Source organism: Hemicordylus capensis, chromosome 15, assembly GCF_027244095.1.
Source record: "Hemicordylus capensis ecotype Gifberg chromosome 15, rHemCap1.1.pri, whole genome shotgun sequence".
Classification (NCBI taxonomy): Eukaryota; Metazoa; Chordata; class Lepidosauria; order Squamata; family Cordylidae; genus Hemicordylus; species Hemicordylus capensis.
Genome location: NC_069671.1, coordinates 18,247,115 through 18,274,178, shown reverse-complemented (window position 1 = coordinate 18,274,178; position 27,064 = coordinate 18,247,115). Strand labels below are relative to the sequence as shown.

At 47.0% G+C, this 27,064-nt stretch overlaps 1 protein-coding gene across 7 annotated transcripts in view; it reads right to left on the bottom strand.

Moving 5' to 3' along the window:
* Positions 1-14,145: 14,145 nt before the first annotated feature.
* The window catches only part of TBX5 (T-box transcription factor 5), an 88,613-nt gene continuing 75,694 nt past the window's right edge, over positions 14,146-27,064 (bottom strand). For all 7 annotated transcript variants that reach the window (XM_053280438.1, XM_053280436.1, XM_053280441.1 and 4 more), the window contains 4 exons: positions 26,857-27,009; positions 25,880-25,971; positions 22,149-22,375; positions 14,146-15,165 (listed from right to left, as the gene is read on the bottom strand). In XM_053280438.1, coding sequence (XP_053136413.1) covers positions 14,579-15,165; positions 22,149-22,375; positions 25,880-25,971; positions 26,857-27,009 — 1,059 coding nt within the window. In that variant the 3' untranslated portion in view covers positions 14,146-14,578. The remainder of the gene's footprint in view (positions 15,166-22,148; positions 22,376-25,879; positions 25,972-26,856; positions 27,010-27,064) is intronic.

Genomic DNA, 27,064 nt, shown 5'->3' with positions numbered 1-27,064 from the left:
GGGGAGGTGGTCGCTAGATCCCTTTTCTCAGTTTGCCTGCAAGAAGCAAGCCAGTGGCTCCAATATCTTCAGGACTTTCTTGTTCCTCTGTTGTTATATTTCATTGACAAAAGGCAGAGATTGACCAGAAGGCACAAGAGGCTTTTACAACTTATTTAATGCCCTGATCTTTTCTTTTGATTGCATTGGCATAAATCAAAGGAAGTTCTACCATCCGCTCATCATATGGAAGTCAGATGTATGGGATGCTGCTTGTTTGCCCAGCCTATCAATATTTATTTATTTATTTATTTATTTATTTAGCTATTTAACATATTTTTATACCGCCTGAAACTCACGTCTCTGGGCGGTTTACAACAGAGAGCCAGCGTGGTGTAGTGGTTAGAGTTCTGGACTAGGACCGGGGAGACCCGAGTTCAAATCCCCATTCAGCCATGATATACTTGCTGGGTGACTCTGGGCCAGTCACTTCTCTCTCAGCCTAGCCTACTTCACAATGTTGTTGTGAGGAGAAACTTACGTATGTAGTACATCGCTCTGGGCTCCTTGGAGGAAGAGCGGGATATAAAATGTAGCTAACGTAGATAATTCAACAGGTTGTTGTTATTAATTTTTATTGTTATTACTAATATTAGTAGTATTATTAATATCCATAGTATTACTATGCCAGAGCTGCAAAGCCTGCGTGGTGTAGTGGTTAGAGAGTTGGACTAGAACTGGAAAAACCAAATGCCCACTCAGCCATGAAACTCAGTGAGTGACTCTGGGCCAAGCCGCGTCTTACTCAGCCTAACCTCCCTCACAGGGTTGTTGTGAGGAGAAGCATAGCTATGTGCACGGGATTGGGCTTCTTGGAGGGAGAGTGGGATATAAATGTAAAAAATCAAAAACTAAATCAAATGACTAAACGAATATTGTTTTTCCCTCTGCAAAGATGGCCTGCAGGTTTCATTGAGTGCAGGTGTTTGGAAAATGCATCCATGAAGGATGAGGGATTTTCTTGACTGGTGCTACCTGTACAGCCCATCGGAAGCACTGGCTCCCTCCCTTGCAGATTCAGCTAATGAGTCAGCCCCCTCCCGCCAGCTTCAGATACCTGGGCTCGAGCCATTTGAGGCTTTAAAGCAGGGGTGTCAATCTGCGACCCTCCAGCTGTTCTTAATTTTCAATTATAATGATGCATTTTAATTGCAACTGAATTGCATCTGAATGCAAGAAGGCATCAATGAAGGTTTTGTTTTCTTAAAAGGAGAGGGGTGACATGCTACTTCACTTGAGAGCCTCCCCAGTAGCAACCTGCCTGCAAGATGGCACCCTGTCCCGCAGACAAGAGCCCAAGAGATCTGGAAGGAGGTGATGTGAGGTGGCTTTCAGCACCATGGACAGCTCGGTGGTACAAGTTGCTCCAGCAGCAGTAAGAGGTCGCCTGGGCTCTTAAAGACCTCTCACCCTCAGACTGGTGACAGACACAGAGGAGGGGGCCTTTGGCAGCCACAGGGAGGAGGTGGGTTCAGTGGGGAGGGGCTCATGTGTATGTGCAACAACCAACAGCAGTGGCAGCCGCAGCAGCGCAAGAGGGTGCCCTGGGGAGAGGAACCCCCGGTGGCCCCCACATGCCCACAGCCTAGGGACTGTTGTCCCCCTTGGTTTATGGTGGCTGTGCCCCTGTGCCTCCCTTCTCCAAACATATATATTTTTAAATGCTCTGAACATGCTGCAGTCCCAAACTCTTCCAGTGGAAATGAGACTCTGATCTGATTTCACCGTTCCCCCTCGATACACTGAGACCCGACTCGACTCGGAGTCTCCTGGTGCCATGTTGGCTTGAGCCCCACTGAAGTGCCTAGGCCTTTTGCGGGGGGGGGGGGGGCTTTGTGGATGGCAACCAGAGGCAATAATTTCTGATCATGGAACCATATCAAATGATTTTCTTGACAATCTAGTAACTCAAGAAGAACGGAGGGCTTTCCCCCTCCAGAACTGTAGCAGCAATATTTCTGCAGAACTCCTACTTAAGTGAGGCTTACTCCTCATAAATCACAGCCCTTCGCTGACCACTTCTGGAGCAATCTTTTCCAGGTGTTCTTACCCGAAACCCACTGAGGCTTGCCTTGTGGCCCGAGTGTTTCGATTGGCTTGTAACTTCTGATGCACTCAGAATGTTATTTAAACATGGTAACAGTCTTTTGCATTCAGTTCTTTGCAGACGGAAGCCCAAGCTGTCCTCAGGAATTTCCACTGTGATTGCAGTTTGATTCAATTTACTTATTTACATAGGAACATAGGAAGCTGCCATATACTATTGGTCCATCTATCTCAATGTTGTCTACACTGACTGGCAGTGGCTTCTCCAAGGTTTCAGGCAGGAATCTTTCTCAGACCTACCTGCAGATGCTGCCAGGGAGTGAACTCGGGACCTTCTGCATGCAAAGCAGATACTCTACCACTGAGCTATGTCTGACAGCGCTCACATGTAGTCTCCCATCCAAATACAAACCAAGGCAGACCCTGCTTAGCAAAGGGGAGAATCCATGCTTGCTCTGGCAAGACCAGCTCTCCATCCCATTTATTTATTTAAAGTATTTGTCTCCTACCTCTCCAGTGCAATACTGCTTGGTGCAGTTCACAAAGACAAAAAAACCTAATAAAATAATATACAGTTTATTTATTGTTAAGTTTTATTTATTTTATTGTTAAATTTATACCCCACCTTTCATTAAGAAAATCCCAAGGCGGCTCACAATATTGAGCTAAAAAGTATAAAAATATATCTGATTTTTTTTAAAAAAATTAAAACCCAAGCATAAAAAACAGTACAAAATACAAGAAGCAGCAGTGGAGACGATTAATAACATGCCATTAAAAACAAGACCAAATTAGAACCAGATTTACCAATTAAAAACCCACTATTAAACAAAAATAAAAACTAAAATGCCTCTCAAAAAAGATGAATCTTTAAGTGTTTTTAAAAAACCCTGATGGATGGGCATGGTAAAGCCTATCCGTGGAGGGCATTCCAAATATTCAGTTGTATTAACGGCAGTTTAAGTGGAAATGATTGCTATGGAGTCAGTCCCAGTGCTGGACTAGGCATTCTGTATGTATCTTCTGTTTTCTGAGGCTGCAGGGGGTTGCAGTCTTGGAAAAAACTACCAATCCCAGAAGCACCCGGGCCACTCAAGGACTTAAAAGGACAGGGTTCAAAAGAAAAAAAGAGTTCCCTTTAAAGCCAAGCTGTGGAAGGTGCCTCATAGCCATGCTCACTAGGGATATGCAAATCGATTCAAATTCGTATTGATTCAACTTGAATCTGGGGGATTCAAGTGATTCAAATACGAATCGAATCACCCCTTATAAGGGCAATTTGATTCAAATTCAAATCCAGTTCACAAAATTTAATTTGAATTCAATTCAAGCGCCATTTAGCATCTTTTAAAAACCATTCAGGCCCCTGATTGATTTTAAAAGGTGCCAGAACAGTGTCGATTCAAATTTGATTCAAATTCAAATCAAAGTTCCGGACCTGCTTCAAATTTGATGCATATTCAAAACAAATTTCCGGAATTCAATTTGAATTCAAAATGAATTGAAACATTAGTTTTGTGCACACCCCAATGGCCACATCCCCACTTAGATAATGCAATAAGGTTGGGGTTCTGTTACAAGGAGTCAAGGATAATTTCTTAATCTTGCAGAGCTGGAACCTCATGTGGTTATTTACCCAGAAGAGCAATCTGGATTTTCAGCCCTGAAAGGTGGAGGTAGTATACTCCTTGTAACAGAAGACAAGAAGCATGGGAATAAAAGCGATTCGACTCCGATATTGAGTTATGTAACAAGCTGTTGGAATAGCAAGAGCAGGATATTATTCCCATGTAGGAAGCAAAAGGCTTTGCGTCCCAGCTGAGAAGCTGGAAAGAAAAAAGGGCTGGACCTGCCTCTCTTGCACCACTGCCTCTCAGCCAAGATTAAAGGAAGTGCCTTTAGTGACACTGGGGTGGGCGTGTCCTTGTCACAGCCCCATCCTCCTCATGTGTCGAGGAGGCTGTTCATCTGAACCAGCATTCTGCCTCGAGGAGAGCTGGTCTGGTGGGAGCAAGCATGACTTGTCCCCTTTGCTAAGCAGGGTCCACCCTGGTTGCATATGAATGGTAAACTACATGGGTGAGCACTGGAAGATGGAGCCACTCTGCCTGCAGAAGGTTCCAAGTCCCACCCACCCCCCAGCAGCATCTCCAAGACAGGGCTGAGAGAGACTCCTGCCTGCAACCTTGGAGAAGCCGCTGCCAGTCTGTGTAGACAATACTGAGCTAGATGGACCAAGGGTCTGACTCAGTCTATGGCAGCTTCCTATGTTCCTATTTCCTGTCAATTGATTGTATTGGAGGACTCCAAGTTCTACTATTAAGGAAGAGCAATAAAAAGTCCACTGTGCAGAGTTTTATAAGTCTCTCTCATGTCTCCCTTTAGAATCTGGTGCCAGAACAGAGTGGCAAGATTCTCCTCACCTCACAGACGACCAGCTTATCAAGTGTCAAGCAAAGCTGTGCCGTTGAGTTGGTGTCAACTCCCGGTGCCCACAGAACCATGTGGTTTTCTTTGTTAGAATACAGGAGGGGTTTACCATTGCCTCATCCTGCACAGTGTGAGATGATGCCTTTTATATATCGTATCGGGCAGCAACGATAATATCGTTGCTGCCCGATACAGGTGTTTCCCATAGTCTGGGTAATGTACCAGCGGGGATTTGAACCAGCAGCCTCTTGCTCCCTAGGCAAGTTACTTCCCTGCTACACCGAGGTAAAATACAGAGCCTGTTCTTTCTGGCTTATGCACAAAGAGGTAACCCCCAGTTTGGGGAGCTGAAATAGCGAAAACGCATCGAGATATGTTATGTATTTATCCATTTGGCCTGGAAAAAGCTATAAAGCACACTTTTTGATAAAAGAAGGGAGATTTATGGGCCTTGTGCAAATCTGAGTCATATCTTACTGTATCCCCCAGGCTTAGAGACTCTAATCACTAACATACCCCAAGCATGGACACACGATGGCCAGAGAATTGCTTCCTTTCTGACTCTGGCTCCTGCTAAAGACATGTTAGGGATTGAGCTACTCGGCCTGACAGCCGGGTAAATGAATTGCCAATTCATTCTGAGCTTGGAGGGAGCTTTGCGAGCTTTTTTCTGTGTTTCTTTAAAAACGGGGGCCTTTTATACACTCCTTTGATCAGGCAGGGCCCTTGACAAATTATTTTCCAAGGAATTTCTTCAGCTTTAATACTGTACGGAAGAAAAATGGACGGATTCTCGAGCAGGCACTTTGATGGTCTTGCAGGCTTCCCACTTCCCCGAGCACAAAGAAGTTCCACGCTGCTCAGGCTTGGGTTTCGTTTGGAGGAAGGTTCGCCGGAGCCTTGTGTGTAAAATGCACATGTACAGATCTGTGTGCACGCACTGTTAATGCATGCACGGCAGTTCAGCACAAGTACAGTAATACTGAGGTTCCCAGCTTTGGGTCCCCAGACCCGTCATAATAATAGCATATTATGCATCCCATAATAATCACATGGCAAGCAGTGACAGGAAGCCACCCACTCTCCCTGTATACTCCAAAGTAGAGTCAGTGTGCACTCTTGCAAAGAGGAGAGAGAGCTGGTGTGTGTGTGTGAGAAGACACGGTCTTGTGGTAATGAGCATGACTTGTCTCGTTCACTAAGCAGGGTCTGTCCTGGTTTGCATTTAGAAGGGTGACTACATGTGAACACTGTCAGATATTCCTATTACATGGGGCTGTAGCTCAGCATTAGAGCATCTGCTTGAAGGCAGATGTTCCCAAGTTTAATTTCTGGCAATATTTCCAAGCAGGGCTGGGAAAGACTCCTGCCTGCAACCTTGGAGTAGCCACTGCCGGTCTGTGTAGACAATACTGAGCTAGATGGACCCAGGATTTGACTCAGTCTATGGCAGCTTCCTATGTTCCTATGTGGATGGGGCGGATGGGAGAGCTGGTCTTGTGGTAGCAAGCATGAATTGTCCCCTTTGCTAAGCAGGCTCCACCCTGGTTTGCATTTGAATGGGAGACTATGTGTGCCTGTAAGATATTCCCCTTAGGGGATGGGGTCACTCTAGGTTCCAAGTTGAAGGTTCCAAGTTCCCTCCATGGCAGCATCTCCAAGATAGGGCTGAGAGAGACTCCTGCCTGCAACTTTGGAGAAGCCGCTGCCAGTCTGGGTAGACAATATTGAGCTAGATGGACCCAGGGTTTGACTCAGTAAAAGGCAGCTTCCTATGTTCCTGTGGTTGGCCAATAAATTGCAATGGGGCAGCTACTGACACTTTCAATTCTGGAAAATGAAACTTTTAAAGGCAGTGACAAGGTGTGTTAACCAAGGTTAGATAAGTAATAAAGAGGTTCTAAGGCTGTCTGGACCACCTTAAGAGGTGCAGTGGGGAAATGCTTGGCGAACAAGCAGAAGGTTGCCAGTTCAAATCCCCACTGGTATGTTTCCCAGACTATGGGAAACACCTGTATTGGGCAGCAGTGATATATGAAGATGCTGAAAGGCATCATCTCAGACTGTGTGGGAGGAGGCAATGGTCAACCCCTCCTGTATTCTACCAAAGACAACCACAGGGCTCTGTGGGCACCAGGAGTCGAAATCCACTTGACAGCACACTTTACCTTTAAGGCTGTCTGAGAGACACCATTCTTGGCTCTAGAAAGCCTGACCACTAATCCCAACTGTGTGTCTGTTAGATATGTTTTCTCAGCAATGATGGGCCATGTTGTGTATGCACTTAGAGGCACACTCTTCTTTCTTCCTTCCCATGTCCCACACAACGCTGCAATTAAAACCGACTTCAGGATGAGGCCTGCCTCAAATTAAGACCCCGAACGCACTTCTGCTCCAGTTGAAATTAATGGAAGATGTTGTTTTAGACCATTGACGCTAATGGGTCCAGAAGTCATCCCAAAGGAATCGAATTGGGAAAGACCTCTGAGGTCCAAGGTCAGGCAGGGTCACTTCCTTCCTGGAAACAAAGCCAAGTAGCTCCCCATTGTGTAGCCTGGGTTTGCGTTTTCCAAGCTGTGTTGATGGGCCTTGAGGCAGACCGTGCTGAAGTCTGACAGATCCGGCTCCTCACGCCGTTGATGATCACCCCCCCAGTCTCCTCACAGTTATGGAGGGGAACCTCTTCTTCTGTTACTGGAGTGGTCTGGCTGTCTGTTCCTGAGGACTAGATCCCACTTAGCTCTATTCCTGCTATCAGGCTGGAATCCACGTTTTGCTTTGTATCCCTTAGCATGCATTTGACTCTGTGGGATAACATGCCACGGGGCGGCGGGGGGAAAGCCTCGGAGTTGCTGCATGACCTCTTTGGGCATGCTTTGGCCATAAGAGCCCTCTCGTGCTGGGTCAGTCTAAAGGTCAGTGTAGGTCAGCACTCTGACTGACATATTGCACAACATGCCGTGCGTATTGTAACACTGTGTTTGTACAGTTGCACACAAGCGCTCTTGTGCACGTGCAAAAACTGCACAAATACAGTTGCACCATACCACTATTACTACTGCTGTCACCACCACCACCACCACCATTGAGATCATCAGGAGAGGTCCGTCTGCAGATGCCACCGGCTCGTCTGGTGGCTACTCGGGGACGGGCCTTCTCCTCTGCTGCCCCAAAGCTTTGGAATACGTTCCCTGCTGAAATAAGAGCCTCTCCATCTTTGACAACTTTTTAGCAGTCTTTAAAGACACATCCATTCACCCAGGCTTTTAATTAAATATTGTTTTAATTGTTTTAACATTGTTTTAAAATATTGTTTTAAAATTTTAAATGGTTGTAATGGTTTAACTTTTTCTGTATCATTTATTTTGTTTTGATTAATGGTTTCATTTTCCTGTTGTCATTTATTTTAACTAATGTTTTAACTTTTTCTGTTGTTTGTTTGCTTTGTTGTAAACCGCCCAGAGACGTAAGTTTTGGGCAGCATAAAAATATGTCAAACAAACAAACAAATAAATACTACTATTACTGCTGCTGCTGCTGCTACTACGAATATTTATATACCTTTATTTCCCGACGACTGTACCATCATGCAATCCAAGCTCAGCCACAAAACCCACTGGGTGACTCTGGGCCAGTCGCTTCTCTCAGCCTAACCTACCTCACAGGGTTGTTGTGAGGATGAACACAACTGTGTACGGTGCTCTGGGATCCTTGAAGGAAGAGCAGGATATACATGCAAATAAACAAACAAACAACATTTTCTCAGGCAGAGAGAATGGAGGTACTTCTGGTAATTTGTCAGGCTGCAGAAATGTCTCAGCCCACTGGCAACTGCCATCTTGTCTTCTAGAATTCACCTTAGGACAGGGCTGCACAACTCTGGTGTTGGGACCCCCCCCCAATGCATTGGGAACTCTCTCCCACTGTATCCTCAAAACAGGGCGGGCTGGTCCTTTGACCCAGCAGATGAGCAGCCCCCATGACTCAAGTTGAAGCTGGGGCCCAGCATCCCTCAGCTGTGGGGAGGCCAACAGAGTCAGGCTAGGGGGCCAAAAACCCTGGCAGTGGCCCTCCCCTTGAAACCTGCCCTTGAAAATTTCTCCCCCCATGAAGTCCGCAAGCTTACATTCTGTGCAGACCCTGCTGATCCAAGGGCAAGGTGCATGTGCTGGTTCTGTGCTCCTTCAAAGCCTGTCCACGCTGCTAGCAAGAACGGAGGGGATGCGTGGCTACTAAGAATTGGGTCATCACTCTTTGAAAGATTTCCCCATTATTCCCCATGGGAGGAGTAGCTATGGAGCCTCTCTGCACTTGTTAACATCCCCAAACCCTTCAGCATCTTCAAATAGCACTGAAATTTGCTTCTAAGAGAATGTTTAGCTCAGCTGTAGTTGTAGCATTAAGATATTCAAATATCTGCCACTGTCTGGTTTAGAATTCATCGGCCATTTTGCTCCAGAAAAACAAAACAACAACAACCAGGTGTCCAGATACCTTGTACTTCATAGCACATGGTATTTATTAGACATAAATTGCCACACAAGAATATGGAAAGGTTAGATAGGTAGAGATTCCCCCCCTCTTAGCAACATACATGTGGGCATATTTGCAGCCTCAAACCCCAGACACGCTGACATTCACACATACACTCATTTCTCTCTCACACACATACATAGATACCCTGTTTTCTTAATGAGGGTCATTTGCCTTTTTTTTAAAAAAAGAAAGAAATCAAACTTGTAATCTGAGTAACAAAAAAAAAGTTTTCAACCAGCTGCTTTGCTGATCTTATTACCTGTTATTTCTTATTAGAATACCTATTTATCAATAAATAGTACCAGTATACATCTGGAGAACCCTGAAAATAGTTTTTTTTTTTAACCTATGTACCACCTTCTGATTTTTTTCAGCACTCTTGGAACACAAATTTGTTTAACGATTCATTTAACATATGCAGAGGATATTCATAAAATTGCATTTGTTTTTACAAATTCAGTGTTCTGCTTGCCCTTAAACTCACAAGGTTTAATGTATTTTTTCTTGGTTTCAGTGGTGTCCCCCCCCCACCCCCCTGCCATCTGCAATGGCCTTCTGGGAAATTCAAAGTCTTGATTTCGTTTACAGTCCAAAGGCAGGCTAGCATCACTGTGGAGAAGCATATTTTTTAGACCTCTGAAATTCAAAACCTTGATTTCATTAACAATCTTAAAAAGGACCAGCATCACTGTGGAAATGGGTAACTTTTAAAAGCTAAAAGACCACTGAAAGTCAAACAAGTAGATAATTGTTACTCTTTCCCCCGGTGCCAACATTTCCAGCTTTCCACGAAAATGTCTTTTTAAAAATGGACCTCACTTGCTCTCACACTTCGTTGCCCTCATCTGCCAGGAGTGACATTCAGAGGTAGCTGAATCAATTCATTGCCCCATCCCACCTGACTTTCTCTTTTGATGCCCAATGACATCTCAACAGATGGAGCATCTGGACATCATCCTGTTGCTCACTATAAAACCCCTGACTGGGAAGGATAATCCAGCAGACCAATTCAGGAAAGAGGAAAAACAGCGGGCAGGGGGGGAAATGACGACACAGAGGAGGAAAAGCTTAGAATAGGTGTACAATCAAGCCGAGAATATGAGTACAATCTATGGACAGACCCGGTGTGCTGCAATGTGCACACAGCTCTTAAACAAGCACAGTTCTGGGTGTGCTGATTAAGGGAATGGGTCAGCATTAGAACTGCATGCACAGGGCAGTATGGACAAGGGGAGAACGAAAGAATTATTTGGGCGGATTCTTGTGAGCCATGTGACCAGGCCAGCTTAAATCGGGAGGGGGTATAACCCTGCACACCTTGCACTCATGGTTTCACTCACTCCAGTTCCTGGCCAGCAAGGAAGCTAAAGGGTTGACAGGGCTCCTGGTTGGTCTCCTACCTACCTGGCTGCACTAGCTTCTGCTGCTTGTTCTGGGCTGCAGGAGTGAGCAAATGCGGTTTCTTTAAACAATGGAAGCCTTTGAAAATAATTAATTTAAGCTATAGGACCATACTATATTGTATTGTCTGACACTTTGCTGTACAGATCCAATCTGGTGTAGAGATGTGCATGAAACGAATTTGTGTGTGTGATTTGAATTCAAATCAAATTTGAATCTGGACTGAAAATTCCATTTAAATTCGAATCAAATCAACCCTGCTTTGGCACCTTTTAAAACCAATCGGGGCTAAACCGCTCTCAAATCGAATTCAATCAAATTTTGAAAATTCGATTCAAATTCAAGTTGAATTGCCCTTTTAAGGGGTGATTTGATTCAAATTTGAACCACTTGAATCACCCAGATTCGAGTCAAATTGATTCGAATTTGAATCAATTTGCACATCTGGTGTATGGGGAAGCTAAAAGGGGAGTGGGAAATATTTGGGGTGTGCACCTTGGAGTCATTCCTGTGTAAATGTCTCATGTGGGTTCCCTTTAAATGCAGAGTATGTCACATGGTTGTTCTGTGATGGCTGTTTCCAAGAAATGGCCTGTTTAGCTGAATCAACTTGCTGTGCAAAGAAGGCACCAGGCACTTTTGCAGGGCAAACCCACATTTCGTTGTGGGACAGAATGATTATCTGCACAGTTTGTGGCTTCCAGCAATGGACTTGCTGCAGGGAAGTAGCCATGACAGAGCTAGACTTGGAAAAGAATATCCTCCAATTCAATTTTTAAAGATTATGCTTCACCTGGAAGGGGTGAGAATAATTTGGATAAATATTCTCATCCCTTCCAGGTGAAGAATAATTAGAAAGAATCTGAATGGGAGAATATTCTCCAGGTTTCCAAGTTCCACAGGGCTTCTTATTGTTCATTGGTCACCAGAAAGGGGAATGGGGTGGGGGGGAGAGAGAGAGAGAGAGAGAGAGAGAGAGAGAAGTCATATCCAGTGTTCCCTGTAACAGGGATTTCCAGATGTTGTTGACGACAGATCCCAGAATCTCCAGCTCCAATGGCCTTTGTCCGAGGATTCTGGGAATTGTAGTCAACAACATCTGGGAATCCCTGATGGAGGGAACCCTGGTCATAACTATACTACAGACATAAGCAAGTTGAAGCAACAGTACTTCTTTCTAGGGAACTCTGGCAATTGCAGCTCTGTCAGAGGAGGACAAGATTTGCTCTGGCGTTTCAGCATCTCACCGAACTCCATTTCCCAGCCTTCTTTGGAAGAAGCCATGGCAGTTCTTGTGGTATGCGTTTGTCGGGTGTGGAGCCAGCCGAACGGCGGCCTGGGTCTGGCCCCTCTAGTGACATCCCATGTGCGTGATGTCACACACACGTGGTGTGGCTTGGGCTCCGGAAGAGCCCCAGGAGAACTCCTCCTGCCCATGCCCGGGCTATGGAGAGCCCCAAGGGAGTGCCCCCCTGTCCTTTTCAGGCAGCGTTTGCTGCCTGAAAGCATCTATTTCCCTTTCTCTCCTGAAGGAGAGAAAGGGAAATAGATCTTTTCAGGCAACAAACGCTGCCTGAAAAGGACAGGGGGGCACTCCCTTGGGGCCTGGGTGTGGGCCTGGGGACTTCTGGAGCCCAAGCCACACTTCCCTGCAGGCTTCGGCGGACCTTTCCATTGGCAACCCGGGTTCTTTGAACCCATTCACACAATGGTGGCTCCGCCCCTGGCATTTGTAGTAGGCAGGGCCCAGAGAAAGCTTTCACAAGTCTTGCAGAGAATACACTTTTGATTCCCCCCCCCCACACACTTAAAAAAAGGAAATATTGTATGTGGTGCAGGGAACAAGCCTGTTTAGCTGAAGTGCCAACTCCTATGGAGGAGGCTGTTTACGGTAATTTGGTGTGTGTGTGTGTGTGTGTGTGTGTGTGTGTGTGTGTGTGTGTGTGCATCTATTGTTCCTGTGAACAAGATGTGACGTTGATGTCAGGGAGACAGAAAGTTGTAGTAACTCGTGCTTCCTGTTCCACATCATCTCTGTCCCTTCTCCCAACATCCCTCCTTTTGCTCTGGAGCTGTAGACGCTCCAGGTGCAGACATATCATTACATATCACCTGGGCAGAGGGGAAGACACAAAAGTTCTATTTCCTGTAAAACAGAGATGAGGAGGACCAGGAAGTGTGACACTTTGCATCCCCCCCACCTGGCCCCACTGCATCAGGGGAACACCACTGGTACATCTAGTTCAGAACTGTCTGCTCTGACTGGCAGTGACTCTCCAAGGTTTCAGACAGGGGGTCTTTCCCAGCCTTTTGGCATGCAAAGCAGATGCTCTGTCACTGAGCTGCATGCAGGAATCCTTCCCAGCCCTCTCTGGAGAAGCTGCCAGGGATCTGACCTGGGAACGTCTGCACGTGAAGTAGATGTTCTGCCACCATGGCCTAGGGTAGGGATTCTCAGTGTTGGGTTCCCAGTTGTGATTCAACTTCAACTCCCATAATCCCCAGCCCCAGCGGCCTTTCGTTGGGGATTATGGGAGTTGAAGTCCAATGATATCTGGGGACCCAAGGTTGAGAACCTCTCGCCTAGGGGACCTTACCCATGTCCTGGTGTCACAACGTTGTGCAGTTCTTCAGCTCCGCCAGCAGGCATCATGAAGGGGTGCTGAGAGGACACAGTGATGTCAGGTCACAAGTAAATGCTAGTAGATGTTATAAAGTGTGTGTGCGTCCCGACACCCCCCACCAAAAACATCTACTAGCACTTACTTGTGAAGTAATGCTAAACAACGTCTGAAATGATCTCCCCCCCCATCCCTGCCAATGGAATCATTTCAGACACGTGTTTAGCATAATGTTTAGCTTGGCCCTTAGAGGGTTTAATCCAGGGGTCGGCAACCTTTCAGAAGTGGTGTGCTACATCTTCATTTGTTCACTCCAATTTAAGATTTCACACGTCAATAATACATGACATTTAGATTCTAATTCTCCATATCATATGAGAGAATTTTCTCTCCCCCCACCCTAAATGTAGCTCCTGAAAACTACCTCTAGAGCTGGATCAGAGTGACTCTGGGGTGGTTTTCAGGGGCTGCATGCTGGAAATTGGGGTGGGGGGGAAAAGTAGGGCAACTCCCCACAGGAGACCCACAGGGTGAGAGGATCCCCTGTGGGGGTTGCCCTTCTTCCCCTGCCCCCAATTTCCAGCCTGCTGCCCCTGAAAACCATCACTGGAGCCTAGTGCCATTAATTGGTCTCGCAGTGTGCGTGCCCCTGAAATCTATTCCATGCGCCACTTTTAGCTCCTGTGCCATAGCTTGCTGACCTGACCCCTGGTTTAACTTTTAGACATGTATGAGGAGGTGGGACATGCAAAATCAATGCAAAGAGGAGAAGAAAGAATACAGTTAGAACAACAGAATGGCCCATCGGCTGTGATCTACTTTGTCCTGGTCCTTTCCAGCAATGGGTGCATTATGAAACCAACGGCACTATGGAGAAAAGTCAGGTCATAAACATTTCCGACTCGAAGCACATGTCAGAGGTTGGTACCAAATGGTCTTACCTGTGGAAGTGTGATACTTTCTCCCCCCCCCCTTTAAAAGGAACCCCCCCCCACTCTTCAAACCTCCCCTTTTATAGTCTCTGTTAAAAGGGACAGGGCCTTTCCGAGAGACCCAAAAGAATATATAGATATAGATATATATTATCATTTATTATATAACAAGGTCAATATCAACACCAAAGGAAACAAAAGGAAGCACGTCTTCTCGTCGCTTTATAGAAGCTCTCTCCTTGCGTCAAGAACGGCAGCAAAAAAATTAAAAATAAAATCCCGTGTTTCACCTGAAAATAAAAGCTTATGAATCAGTGTGGCAGCAATGCAAACTCTGTGTGGCTATGTCTGAGCAAGGAGGATGACGGGGGTGGGTGGGTCAGATCTGTGGGTCGGTTTGCCAATGACCTTTAGAAACGAAAGAAGAGGAAATACAATACCATGGTCTGCCCCAGTGGGACAACTATCCATCTCTCGCGTGCTTAGATAGCAACATTCAGTTAAGCAAGCCAACCCTCATTGGTCTGGAAGAGTCTGCCGCGCAATTCTCCAGCGATGCTCCTTCTGGCCTTGTTAGCTGTTCTCGCTCCACTCTGGCACCATGCCCACGCCGTGCACGGGGTGGTACTGATGGGGCGAAAGGGTCCGGGGCACCCCGTGGGAATAAAGGAACTCTGTCGGCTGTAAGCTGCTGGGAGGTGACTGAATGCTCGCCTGAGGTCCACACTGCCGGATGATGGGCTGGTGGGGGACGGAGGTCTGGTGCTGGAACATGGCGTGCGTGTCCCCAATGGGCGGCGAGGCGTGGTTGGAGACGGTGGTGAGCCGAGGCATCAGGGGGCCGGAGGTGAAATGGGCGGAGAAGTGTTGGTAGGGCAGCCGTTCCATGGGCTGCATGGCGGTCACTGTGCAACTGCTGTAGGAGGGCATGGCCGGCCAGGTGTTGCAGCTGATGTCTTCCAGGCTGGGCACCGGCTCCGCACCGGGTGTGGAGCTGGCGTACATGCACGCCTGGCGCTGGGCGGACTCAGTCCTGTACGAGCCGGCAGTCAGTCCCTGCTGCTGCGAGTAGCCGGAGCGGTAGAAGGAGTCGTCTTCTGCCGGAGACGTTTCCATGTAGGGCTTCTTGTACGGGTGCTCGGTGGTGGAACATTCTTCATCTGGGGAGAGATAAACAGGCACCGTCAACGAGCGTGTCGTCTGCGGGGGCAGGCCTCCTGTGCAAAGCCTTGCTGGACAGAACAGAACAGAACGCACGAGAAGGCCCAACACCTATGGCCAGGGTGTGTAATTGGCAAGGAACGAGTTTCGTGGCAAAATTAGTGATCAACTTTCTACGGATTGTTTTGTTGGATGTAAAAATCTCCCCAGAAGAAGAATCTCCAGGGCGCCACTCTCGTGTGAGTGGTGCACATCTGTGATGATAACATCACAATGGCGAAGGTCTTCTGGGAGGGCATTCCAGAATCGAGGGGCCATAACCAAGAAGGCCCTGTCCCTTGACCCAACTCATTAGACCTCAGTCAAGGGCAGGATTGTGATCACAATCAGTGGTCAAGGGAAAATAAATCACCATCTGGAAGGACCCTGAGTCAGTGCTGATCTGAAATGCTACTCCCAGTTTTCCACCATGATCTCTCATAAACAAAATGCTCCTTCCATTTTCACCACAAATATTCTAAGGGGGTGGGGGAGTCAGCCTTGCAGAGGTGTTTGCTATTCATCAAATACTTGTAAAGTAAAGGTAAAGTGTGCTGTCAAGTCGATTTTGACTCCTGGCGCCCACAGAGCCCTGTGGTTTTATTTTGGTAGAATACAGGAGGTGTTGACCATTGCCTCCTCCCGTGCAGTGTGAGATGATGCCTTTCAGCACCTTTTTATGTCGCTGCTGCCCGATAGAAGTGTTTCCCATAGTCTGGGAAAAATACCAGCGGGGATTCTCACCGGAAACCTTCTGTTTATTAGTCAAGCATTTCCCCGCTGTGCCATTAGGTAGAGGTAAGGTAACTGACCTTACCTCTAATAAGGTTATTAAGCTTAAAGAAGCTTGCTTGACATTTTCAAATTCAGAAAATGGGCCAGTTTCCTCTTTGAAAAGAGTGCCTTTTGGGATTAGTCCAAACCTTGCCATCTGCTTTCCAGGCTAGTTTTTCTGTCATAGGAACATAGGAAGCTGCCATATACTGAGTCAGACCATTGGTCCATCTCGCTCAGTATTGTCTACCCAGACTGGCAGCAGCTTCTCCAAAGTTGTAGGCAGGAGTCTCTCTCAGCCCTATCTTGGAGAAGCTGCCAGGGAGGGAACTTGGGACCTGTAGATGCTCTTCCCAGAGTGGCAGCTCCATCCCCTGAGGGGAATATCTTGCAATGCTCACACATCAAGTCTCCCATTCCTATGCAACCAGGGCAGACCCTGCTTAGCTAAGGGGACAAGTCATGCTTGCTACCACAAGACCATGTGGCAGGAAAGACTAGAGTAAGGGCAGAGGCCAGTACCAGGCCACCCGAAATCTTCAGGGGAGATGACCCTGCCCCCCTCTGCACACACATGGTCTCCCCCAGCCCAGTTCCTGGCCAGGAAGGAAGTGAAGGGGTTAAGCTGGCTCCTGGGAGGCTGGAGGAGTCTCCTACCTACCTGGCTGGGCTGGCTTCTGCTGCTCCGTCTGGGGCAGAGTGACTGAGACTTCTGTAAACAACAGAGGCCTTTTGAAATAATGAAATCATTATTGTCTATAATGATTATTGAAATCGTTATAGGGCCATAACAGACTATGACTGCATTGTCCGACTCTGCTGCACATTTCTGGTGCGGTGGATGGAGGAGAGAAAGAGGGAGAGGGAAATCTTTGGAGGGGGCGGGGAGCCCCCATACCTTTCATCCCTGCTGCCAAAAGTATCTAACAGGATGTGGCTTCTTTAGGATTCCAGCATGTGGCAGCCTTGATAAACACACTCTGTGCTGCTTGTTGGGTTTGGGCCACTGGAGAGATAGTGAGGAGACAAGCCTCCCCCCCCCCCCCCGCCCCAGCATCTCACAGGGCTGGACATTCAGGCAAGTGATGTCTGGTGCCGGAGGGGGTCTCCATGGGAGAGAGACTCCTCTGGTCTGTGACAATGCAAGGAAATTAGATAATGCTGGGGAGGGGAGAGGAACGGAGAAAGGGAAGCCACCCACTTAGTGGGAATCCCAAAGTGGAAGGAAATCTTCCCCGATCCTTTATCACCGTGCAACGCTCCAGGCAGATGATGGATGGCCTTCCTGTTGCCAGGACACGCCGCAATCAGAGTCCGGCCCAACCGTTTGTTGTTAGAGCCTCGGGATGTGCTGAGGGAAGGAGTCGGAGGTTAAAGGAGCCCTCGGCAAGCTTTAGGAAGAGTCTTACGGCAACCGAAAGGGCTAACCGATTTCAAGTGGCCTGGGCTTCCTCCGATCCCGTGTGGGCCCACCAAGCTGATGACACCCCAAAACACGTTCATTTTGAGGGCGTCACAAGAGTCTTCATTGCCTTCGGCACCTAGGAAGCTGCCTTATACTGAATCAGACCAGATGTCCGGGGCAAAGCAGGAGCCAAACTCAAGGCGTATCCAGAATCAGGAGCCCGGGGGCCAAGCCGGGAATCAGGAGCCAAGAGAGCAAGTCACCATGCAGGAAAGCAGGAAGGCCAAACAAAGGAACCTGAACATCAAGACAAGGCCTGCCTCTTATATTCCCTGCTAGAGGGAAAGGCCAAAGAGTGAACCCCAAAAGTAGGTCCTTCAAACGTCTAGCAGTCTGCTGCAATGTAGCATTTGGCCTGCTGGCTCCATGACACCCACAAACTTCAGGAAGATCCATATAAGAAGCACTTTGTCAAACGCCTCCAGGAACCTGCTCTGGGCCTAAGATTGCTCCATTGCCCTTTTCCGAAGGCTTCCATCAGAGGCTCGCCTTTAGATGCCGTCGCCCACAATGGTGCGACAGGTGGCTATCAGGGACAGAGCCTTCTCGGTGGTGGCCCCCATCTGTGGAATACCCTGCCTAGAGAGGTTCTTTGTACATGTTTGGGTGCCAGGCAAAAACCTTCCTCTTCTGGCCAACTTTTCATTTGCAATTGCTGCTTCTCTTGATGCCTGCTGTCTCTGAGTCAGCTTACTGCCCGTTTTCATTGCTTTTAGAGTTTCTTCTTGTTTTTATCATTTTAAATATTTTTTAAAATGTTCTCCCGCTCCCGGTAAACTGCCTCAAGGATTCCGATCACTTGAGGATTATATACATTCAATAAACTATGAGCAGATGAGACCCGTCATTGACCGGGCAAAGTTATTTTGCATAGATTACACTTATAGGAAAGTTTGAGCAACATTTGAGAAAGCTTTTCTGCTTCTTTTGGGCATGATGTCATTTTTGAATTATTGATCGGATTAGTGAATGCTAAAAGTTTGTTGAGAACAACAACAGTTAAAATATGATTATGTTCAGAATTCCTTCTTTAAAAATATAAAAATAACTATTTAAACCTTTCATCCAGTATATTCCAGTGCATGAAATGGTGCATTTAGCTAATTTCAGTGGCAGGATTGTTTATGCAAAATTTGGTATATGTAGGCCATCGTGAAGCATGACTTTATTGTGCACAAACAAATCCACAAACTCGCTCTTCAAAATATATAATAGATAAACAATAAATTAGCCCCAGTGTGTACATAAGGTGAGGATAGATCTGACATGACTTTGCCCAACAGACTTTCTAAAACTGGGGCTGAAATGAACTCGAGGAGAAAGAACCATCTCCAATTTGCCTGCAAGGAACAGAGGAACAGAGGAAGCTGCCATATACTGAGTCAAAACCATTGGTCCATCTAGCTCACTATTGTCTACACAGACTGGCAGCAGCTTCTCTAAGGTTGCAGGCAGAAATCTCTCTCAGCCCTATCTTGGAGATGCTGCCAGGGAGGGAATTTGAAACCTAGATGCTCTTCCCAGAGTGGCTCCATCCCCTAAGGGGAATAGCTTACAGTGCTCACACATCAAGTCTTCCATTCATATGCAACCAGGGCAGACCCTGCTTAGCTAAGGGGACAAGTCATGCTTGCTACCACGAGGCCAGCTCTCCTCTTCATTCTCCTAATTTTAACTTTTAGACTATCGCTCATTGCAAGAGGGCAATGTTGCAAGTCTGAAGTACTCCAGAAAACTAGGGTTTCCATATTCTGGCTTTCCAAATCCGGGTGGCTAATTTGCATATTATGTAAATTGGCTTGAAAATAATTTTTGAGGGGAATAGTGGCTGCAAGTTTTGCTCCATAACTTCACTTCTACAAGGTCTAGAGCTTAGCTTTTATTTTATTTTTTTTAATGAAAGCTGAAATCCGGGAGAATCTGGGTGGGCTAAGCAATCTGGGTGAGATGCTTAAAACCCACCTGGAATTTCAGGGGGCATGGCAACTCTAGAGAAAACAAAAAAGTTGTATACATATGCCAAACTTCAGTCCCCATTGCTTTGAACTGATTTGCAATGAGATCTTCAAATACAGCTTTTATTTTATTTTTATTTTATTTTCTTGAAAACCAAGTTATAGAAATGGATTCTGGACTGGAAGTATTCCAAAATGTGAACCACCATCAATTCTTCTCCTTCGCTGTTTGGTCAAATAGTCTAACAAGCCAGCGTGCCTCGCCTCTCAAAATAACCGTAAATTTCACCCCTCTGAAGAAGCTTGCATTCGCTATTTAAGTATTGGCATTAATGCTGAATCCTTTTCAGAGGCCTCCCAGCCTGATAAGCTATCTTTATCCCAGGCACCAGCTATCTTCCTGGTTGTGGATTCAGCTTCTCCGCAGCTATGCGGACACCTCTCTGGGTTTCATCTCCGAGGCTCTTTGTAATTTGTACTGAAACGAGGCTGGAGATGAAACCCCATGAACTGGAAAGAAGCCTCAGGAAGAGAAGGAGGGGGGAGACAGAAAGAATTGGAAACAGAAGAGGGTACACTTTGGGGAAGAGGAGAAGCTACGCAGGCAGAGGGTTGATTCTTGGATTCCGATTCTGATTCTGATGGGGGTCTCTTCCTCTGTACTTACGGATACAAATACAATGAATATTTATATACTGCTTTTCAACCAACGTTCCCAAAGCAGTTTACATAGATATAAACAAATAAATAAAACAGCTCCCTCTCCCCGAAGGGCTTGCAATCTAAAAAAGAAACACCAGAGAGGCAACAGCCACTGGAGGAATGCTGTGCTGGGGATGGATAGGGCCAGTTGCTCTCCTCCTGCTAAGTAAAGGGAATCACCAGTTTTAAAAGGTGCCTCTTTGCTCAGTTAGCAGGGGAGGAACTTAGCAGGGGAGGAACTTTACTTAGTCATACGTAAAGTGTTTGGGATTTTTAAACGTGTTGCATGGCACTTTAAAGACCAAATATGTAATATTTGGCACCATTTCAATGGACTAATCCAGTGGTTCTCAACCTGCGGTTCACAACCCCCTGGGGGTAATTGCAAGAGGTACTCAGAGCCCTTCTGACCCCCCCCCTGCCCCCTAACAAGGGATTATGAGCTCCATGGCCTCACCTCCTGATCAGACGATTTAGCTATTACAATCCCTGGCTTACATCTACATCAAGTTATTTGTGAGTAGTGTGACTAAAATTAATGGGAATGATTGTCCTATTAATTTCGGAGGGAGTACTTCTAAGTTGAAGGAAAGAGAAGAAGAGGACGATGGATGATGGATGGACTCAATTACGACAGCAATGAAGACACCACCGAGAGACCTTAAAGGCCAAGTAGAAGACGGATCATCCTGGAGAGAATCTCTCCATGTGGTCGCTAAGAGTCTTGACGGCACTTCATCAATCAATCAATCATTCCTAAGTAACAGCCAGCTAATGGCACAATGGGGAAATAACTTGCCTAGGGAGCAAGAGGCTGCCAGTTCGAATCCACCTCTATTGGGCAGCAGCGATACAGGAAGATGCCGAAAGGGCATCATCTCATACTGCACGGGAGGAGGCAATGGGAAACCCTTCCTGTATTCTACCAAAGACAACCACAGGGCTCTGTGGGCGCCAGGAGTCAACACCAACTCGACGGCAGCTCCTAAGTAATGTAGTCTGAATGTAAGCCATTGACTGTTATAGGCTGTCTCATAACTGTAACATTTAAGTGTGTGTGTGTGTGTGTGTGTGTGTGTGTGATACACACAAGATGGGAGGAGAGCTGGTCTTGTGGTTGCATGGCCAAAGGGTGAATTGCACCCTTTGCTAAGCAGGGTCCACTCTGGTTTGCATTTGGATGGGAGACAACATGTGTCAGCAGCACTGTAAGATCTTCCCCTTAGCAAATGGGGCCACTCTGGGAAGAGCACCTGCCAGTTTGCCTGCGGAAGGTTCCCAGTTCCTTCCCTGGTGGCATCTCCAAGACAGGGCTGAGAGAGTCTCCTGCCTGCAACCTTGGAGAAGCCTCTGCCAGTCTGTGTAGATGATATTGAGCCAGATGGGCCAATGGCCTGACTCAGTAGATGGCAGCTTCCTATGTTCCTACCCTGGTTCGGGAGCTGGGCGTGCTCTGCTTTTGTGATTGTGTGCGAGGGGGAAAGCAAGGCTGGAGGGCGAGGAAGTTATAGTCTGAGAGAGAGGAGCTGAGTCAGCTGGTGCTGTTCCACCCAGCTCTCCTACCCAGCACCGAAGTCGGAGGAACCACATATCTCGTGATCTAGAGGAAGATGCTTGTCCTGCCATACTTATAATAGTGTGAACGGCCTTTCTGTCACCCAAAGCAGCCCAGAAGATAGGAACATAGGATAGGAACATAGGAATCATATACTGAGCCAGACCCTTGGTCTATCTAGCTCAGTATTGTCTTCACAGACTGGCAGCAGCTTCTCCAAGGCTGCAGGCAGGAGTCTCTCTCTGCCCTCTCTTGGAGATGCTGCCAGGGCGGGGAACTTGGAACCTTCTGCTCTTCCCAGAGCAGCACCATCCCTTAAGGGGAATCTCTTGCAGTGCTCACACTTCTAGTCTCCCATTCATATGCAACCAGGGCAGACCCTGCTTAGCTAAGGGGACCAGTCATGCTGGCTGCCACCAGACCAGCTCTCCTCGTGGTATATGGCGTGGGCAGCAATAAACGTCCAGCATGGGCAGCAACTGCCAGACTGACCTTTTCTCTTGGTGCAGTGGTAGATCTGGCCGTGGTCCTGGGATCCGGGGTATGGATTGGTAGGCGGCATCAGGTCTTGGGAGGTGCTGGATACCCCATTCTCACACTGGAACTGCGACCCAAGGTTGGAGGAGGCAGACAGAGCCCGGGACTCACCACTGAAAGAGCTGTGGTTGGAAGCTACTTTTTGTCGGACGGTGCTTCTGGGTACCACGGGATACTCTTTGCTGAAAAGGAGGGCAGCACGTTAACGGCAACAACGACAATGACAATGATGGCGGATATTTATGTCCCACTTTTCAACAAAGAGCTACCCAAGCGGTTGACATGGATATAAATACATAAATAAGATGGCTCCCTTACCCCCAAAGGGCTCACAGTCTAAAAAAGAAACATAAGGCAGATGCCAGCAATAGCCACTGGAGGGATGCTGTGCTGGGGATGGATAGGGCCAGTTGCTCTCCTACTGCTAAACAGAAATGAATCACCATTTTAAAAAGGTGCCTCTTTGCTCAGTTAGCAGGGGCCATGCCAAGTTTCAGCCCTCCCACTCCCTACAGAAATGCTTTGGAAAGTGACATCATTCATCTTTCATGGGACTGGATTTATGTCTTACTCGGGCTACAGGGTTTCTTGATTATTCAGTTTGATTCATTGATTAAAAATCTTTGATCAACCAAAAGTGACCTGCTCAGTTGTGAAGTAGATTTTTTTTAAATAGAAGAGGTTAATTCTTTTTAAATACAAATTGTTATAAAACTACCAGTGCCATCTGTGAAGAGGCATTCCCTCATCTCTCTCACACGGAGGGGAATACCTCTTTTTGGAAGGCTGCATTCTCACAATCAGGATGGTCTTGGTTAAAAAATTAACCAGCATTGCTCTGAGCCCAGTGGGGTGGGGTGGGGGTGGAAGGGCACAGCAGTGACCCCCTGAATTTTGGTGGCCTGCCTGCAGCTGTACGGCTTGCCCTTGTTAGAGCTACACACTATAATCGTGTCTAACAAGAGCAGTTTGTCTAATTACTCTTTTTGCCTAGCAAGAGAACCAGAATGGTAGTGCTAATAACCAAATGTATAAGACTAGCAGAGGAGAAGATCTATCGTACGGTTTCTAGCTATGCTGACGCATTCAGGAAAGTCTTAAGAGTTGCTATCATCTCACAAAGCATCCCTTTCAGGAGAAGGAAGTGCCCTGAACCAATAAATACATAAACAGCCAAGGCAGAGCATTTACACTCATTAGAAACATGTGCTCTGTCCTGTTCACGAAGAGAAGGCACCGTTCCTATTCTGGTGTCCTTTATGGTGGCGCACTCCAGAATCCCATTGTTACATTCATGTCAAGGCTGGATCAAAGTCTGAGTAAGGTTGCCACCTGTTCATAATTTTTATGGACTCTTCAAATTTCAGGAGTCCTATTACATTTTGGACAGAATTTGCCTGTATTTCCCTTAGAAGCAGAACTGTGTTTTGAGACAAAATTTCCATAACCTTGCCTCCATCTAAATTCCTTTCAGCCTCTTTATTTAGCCAGCCATATTATCCCAGTCTTATTTTCAAGCTCTTGTAATATTATTCTTATTCCTATGCTGTTTTTCTGTTTTGGGGTCATCAAACCAAGCTTTTCCATAAGCACTTCATAGCCATGGCTAATTTCCCACCCCCACCCCCCGCACCATGCTTATCCCATCTTTCTCTAAAAAATATTCAAGTTGGCAAGCCAAAATACAGGAATTAAAATAATACCTCCAAAACTATCAATTCAAAATTAAACAGAACATGCTTTAAGAATCCAGAGGCAATAAATCTTGAGTTGCACAGGTTGGGAACCCCTGCATTTGTCCATCAGTATAAAGCAGCTTCCGGTGTCCCTGTAAGACAGGGCTACTCAGCTTCGGACCTTCAGCTGTTTTCCGACTACAGCTCCCATCATCCCCAGCCACAGTGGCCAATGGTGAGCAATTATGGGAGTTGTAGGCCAACATCTGCAGGAGGACCAAGGTTGTGCAGCTCTTCTGTAAGATAAGTTGCATCCACTCCATTTCCCACACAGAGGTAGAGATGTGCAAACTGGCTTGAGATGAGGTGGTCTGACATCGAACTTGGCCGGCTTCAGGGCTCGCTCCCGGCTCGCCCTCAAGCCGAACCAGACCCGGTTCAGCTCGAACTCGAGCTGAACTCCCCCCAACCGATCCGGGGGTTCTAACACACACAATTATTTTTAAACACACCACCTCTGGGGGAGGGGGCTCTGCCACGGCCATGGAAGGGGTCCTCCAGCAGCTTCCCCTCCCCCTGGTCTCCAATCAGCCCAGTTTGGGCCATTTTAGTCTGGTTTGGCCCATTCTGGGCCTCTTGTGCACTCTCCTACACAGAGATTTAACTGCTGCAGACTGCTAGAGCGGGCTAAACTTGGAAGAATGATAGCCCTGGTGACTCACCCTCACACATGTTAACAAGACACTTTCCAAACGCAAAAATCGGGACCAAGCCGGGGAAGAGCTCCAGAAAATAGGGACAGATTGCTGCTGATAAACAGAAACAGGATGGAGATGACAAACTCTTCCTTGGGGCAAAGGGTTGTGCAGACGTGTGCGCGAGATCATGGCCTGACTCTGTGCCAGCCAAACCACGGAAGAGGAGTCATTGCTGGGATAACCGAGGTACTTGTTTGCAATGTTGAACTTATGGGAAAACCAGCCGAAGCGAGCTCAACCAAACCGCGGCCCTGGTTGTCACTCAAACATTTGTGGCCGTGTCGTCGTCAGGTGGGAAGGGAAGCTGAAAATCCATTTCCGGCTGAAGATACTCCCCAACCAGGGGTGTCCTGAAGCCTGCCAGAACATGGGTTTCGGTTGGGACGCTGCCAAGTGGAACAGACTTGGGGGTTGAATCCATTTCTATCAAAGAGCTTTTATGGGTTCAGACTGATTCAAAGTTTCTCAGCCAGTTATCAAGCCACTTTCCAAACAGGTGCCTATCTGTAATTGGGCAGATGTGTTCAAAGAACACAAACTGCCCCAGCTGCCCTGAGAAGAGGGGCCACCGAGGGCCCCTCACTGGTCACCTCCCTTCTCACCTGCCTGCTACCCCCTAACCATCCTGGCTTACCTGCTGTCTCCATGGCTGCAGCACTAAAGGCCCATTCACAGGTTATGTTCAACACTCATCCAATGACTGTACAGTATACACAGATAGAGATCCCATATCTGTACACCCCGGTACAGTCATTCACATGTTATGCTGAACGCAGGTACAGAAGTACACTTCCTATCTGTGCCATGCATTTGAAGCACCTCTAACCAGATCCACTTTGAAAAGGAACACAGGTACAGGCCTTCAGACAAACCCATGTACAATTTTATAGACATCTGTACACTCGTACAGCATAATGTCTGAATCAGGCTTGTGTCCATCCCAAAGCAGTTTCAGATTTCAAAAGGAACGGTTTAAAAAGCCGTTTTCCTCTCTGTCTATCATGGTATTAATTGTGCAGAGTTACATTGCAGCTGGGAGTGTTTGAAATCAAGTTGCAAAAACACTTCAGGGATGGGAACGTGGACCTGTGATCACACAGACACTAGCCAATCAGTGCTGTGCCCAGACAGCTTCTGCTGGAAAGTGGCAGAACCAGTTTTCACAGAGCTCAGCCCTGGAGGAGAAAAGGTATAAATATCTGCACAAGGCATGCTGAGCGAAGCTGGTGCCTTGTCTCAATGAAGATTTTACCTCTGCATCCTTGACATTCTGTGCAGCTCCATATCGTCGCTGCCTCTAAATCCTTTTGCAAAGGGGTTGTTTTCAATCTTGAGCTGGGTGATCTGAAAGGACAAACCAGAAAAGGAGAGTCAGGACTTCATTTATCAGACAGGCCAGAGAGAAGCCTTAAAAAGGAAAAGGCAGTGTCCTAGGGCTCAGCAACCTCTTTCTGCAGAAGGCCCCAGGTTCTGTTCCTAGCATCAATATATGTATCTATCTCTTTATTTGTTTTCAAAAAAGCTGCTAACGTTATGAACTTATGGACACATGTAACCAAAGCGTCTGTGGGTGCGAGTGGGGGTACTTGCAGACTCAGGGTAACGAGCAGATATGTCGGTTTCACACAAACTGGAAGAAAAAGAAAAAACTAAGGGGGACTAAGCCCACAAAAACTGCCCCTATGTGTTGCAAAGGGGCAGAATGTATGTGGATTCTGAGAGCAGTTAACAGACAACCAGGTGGGTGGAGCTAATGGAACTTAGTGGCAATGAGTGTGTGGGGGAGAGGAGGGCTTGAATAAAATGAGCAGGACATTTCTCGGCTTGAAGAATACTTTTTTCTGATCATGCCCACTCACCCAGCCCAGTTTCTGGCCGGGAAGGAAGCTAAGGGACTGGACTGGGTCCTAGGAGGCTAGAGGAGTCTCCTACCTACCTGACACTGGCTTATGCTGCTTATTCTGGGATAGAGGAGCAAGTGAGCGAGGCTTCAAGAAGACCTTTTAAAGTAATTAATTCAAGCTATAAGACCATAATAGACAATGAACATATTGTCTGACACTTTGCTGTAAAGTTCTAATATGGTGAATGGGGGAGTGAGAAATATATATATTTGGGGTGGGTGGGAGTGCTTGCTACCCGTCAGAATCCTCCCTGTAGCATCCGCCCCCAAGGAAAGGACTCTAGCCACTCCGGCCTTTTACCACCCAGCATCCTCAGAGCCGTTACCTTGTGATTCTGGTACGAGGTCACTGCAATAAAAGCTGTCTCAGGAAAGACGTGGGTGCAGAAGGCTGTGTTCTTGGAGCCAAAGCCGTTGTTCTCGTCCGCCTTGACGATGTGGAGCCTCGGCTGGTATTTGTGCATGGAGTTGAGGATTATCTGGAAGAGGACATAGGGACATAGGAAGGTGCCATATACTGAGTCAGACCATTGG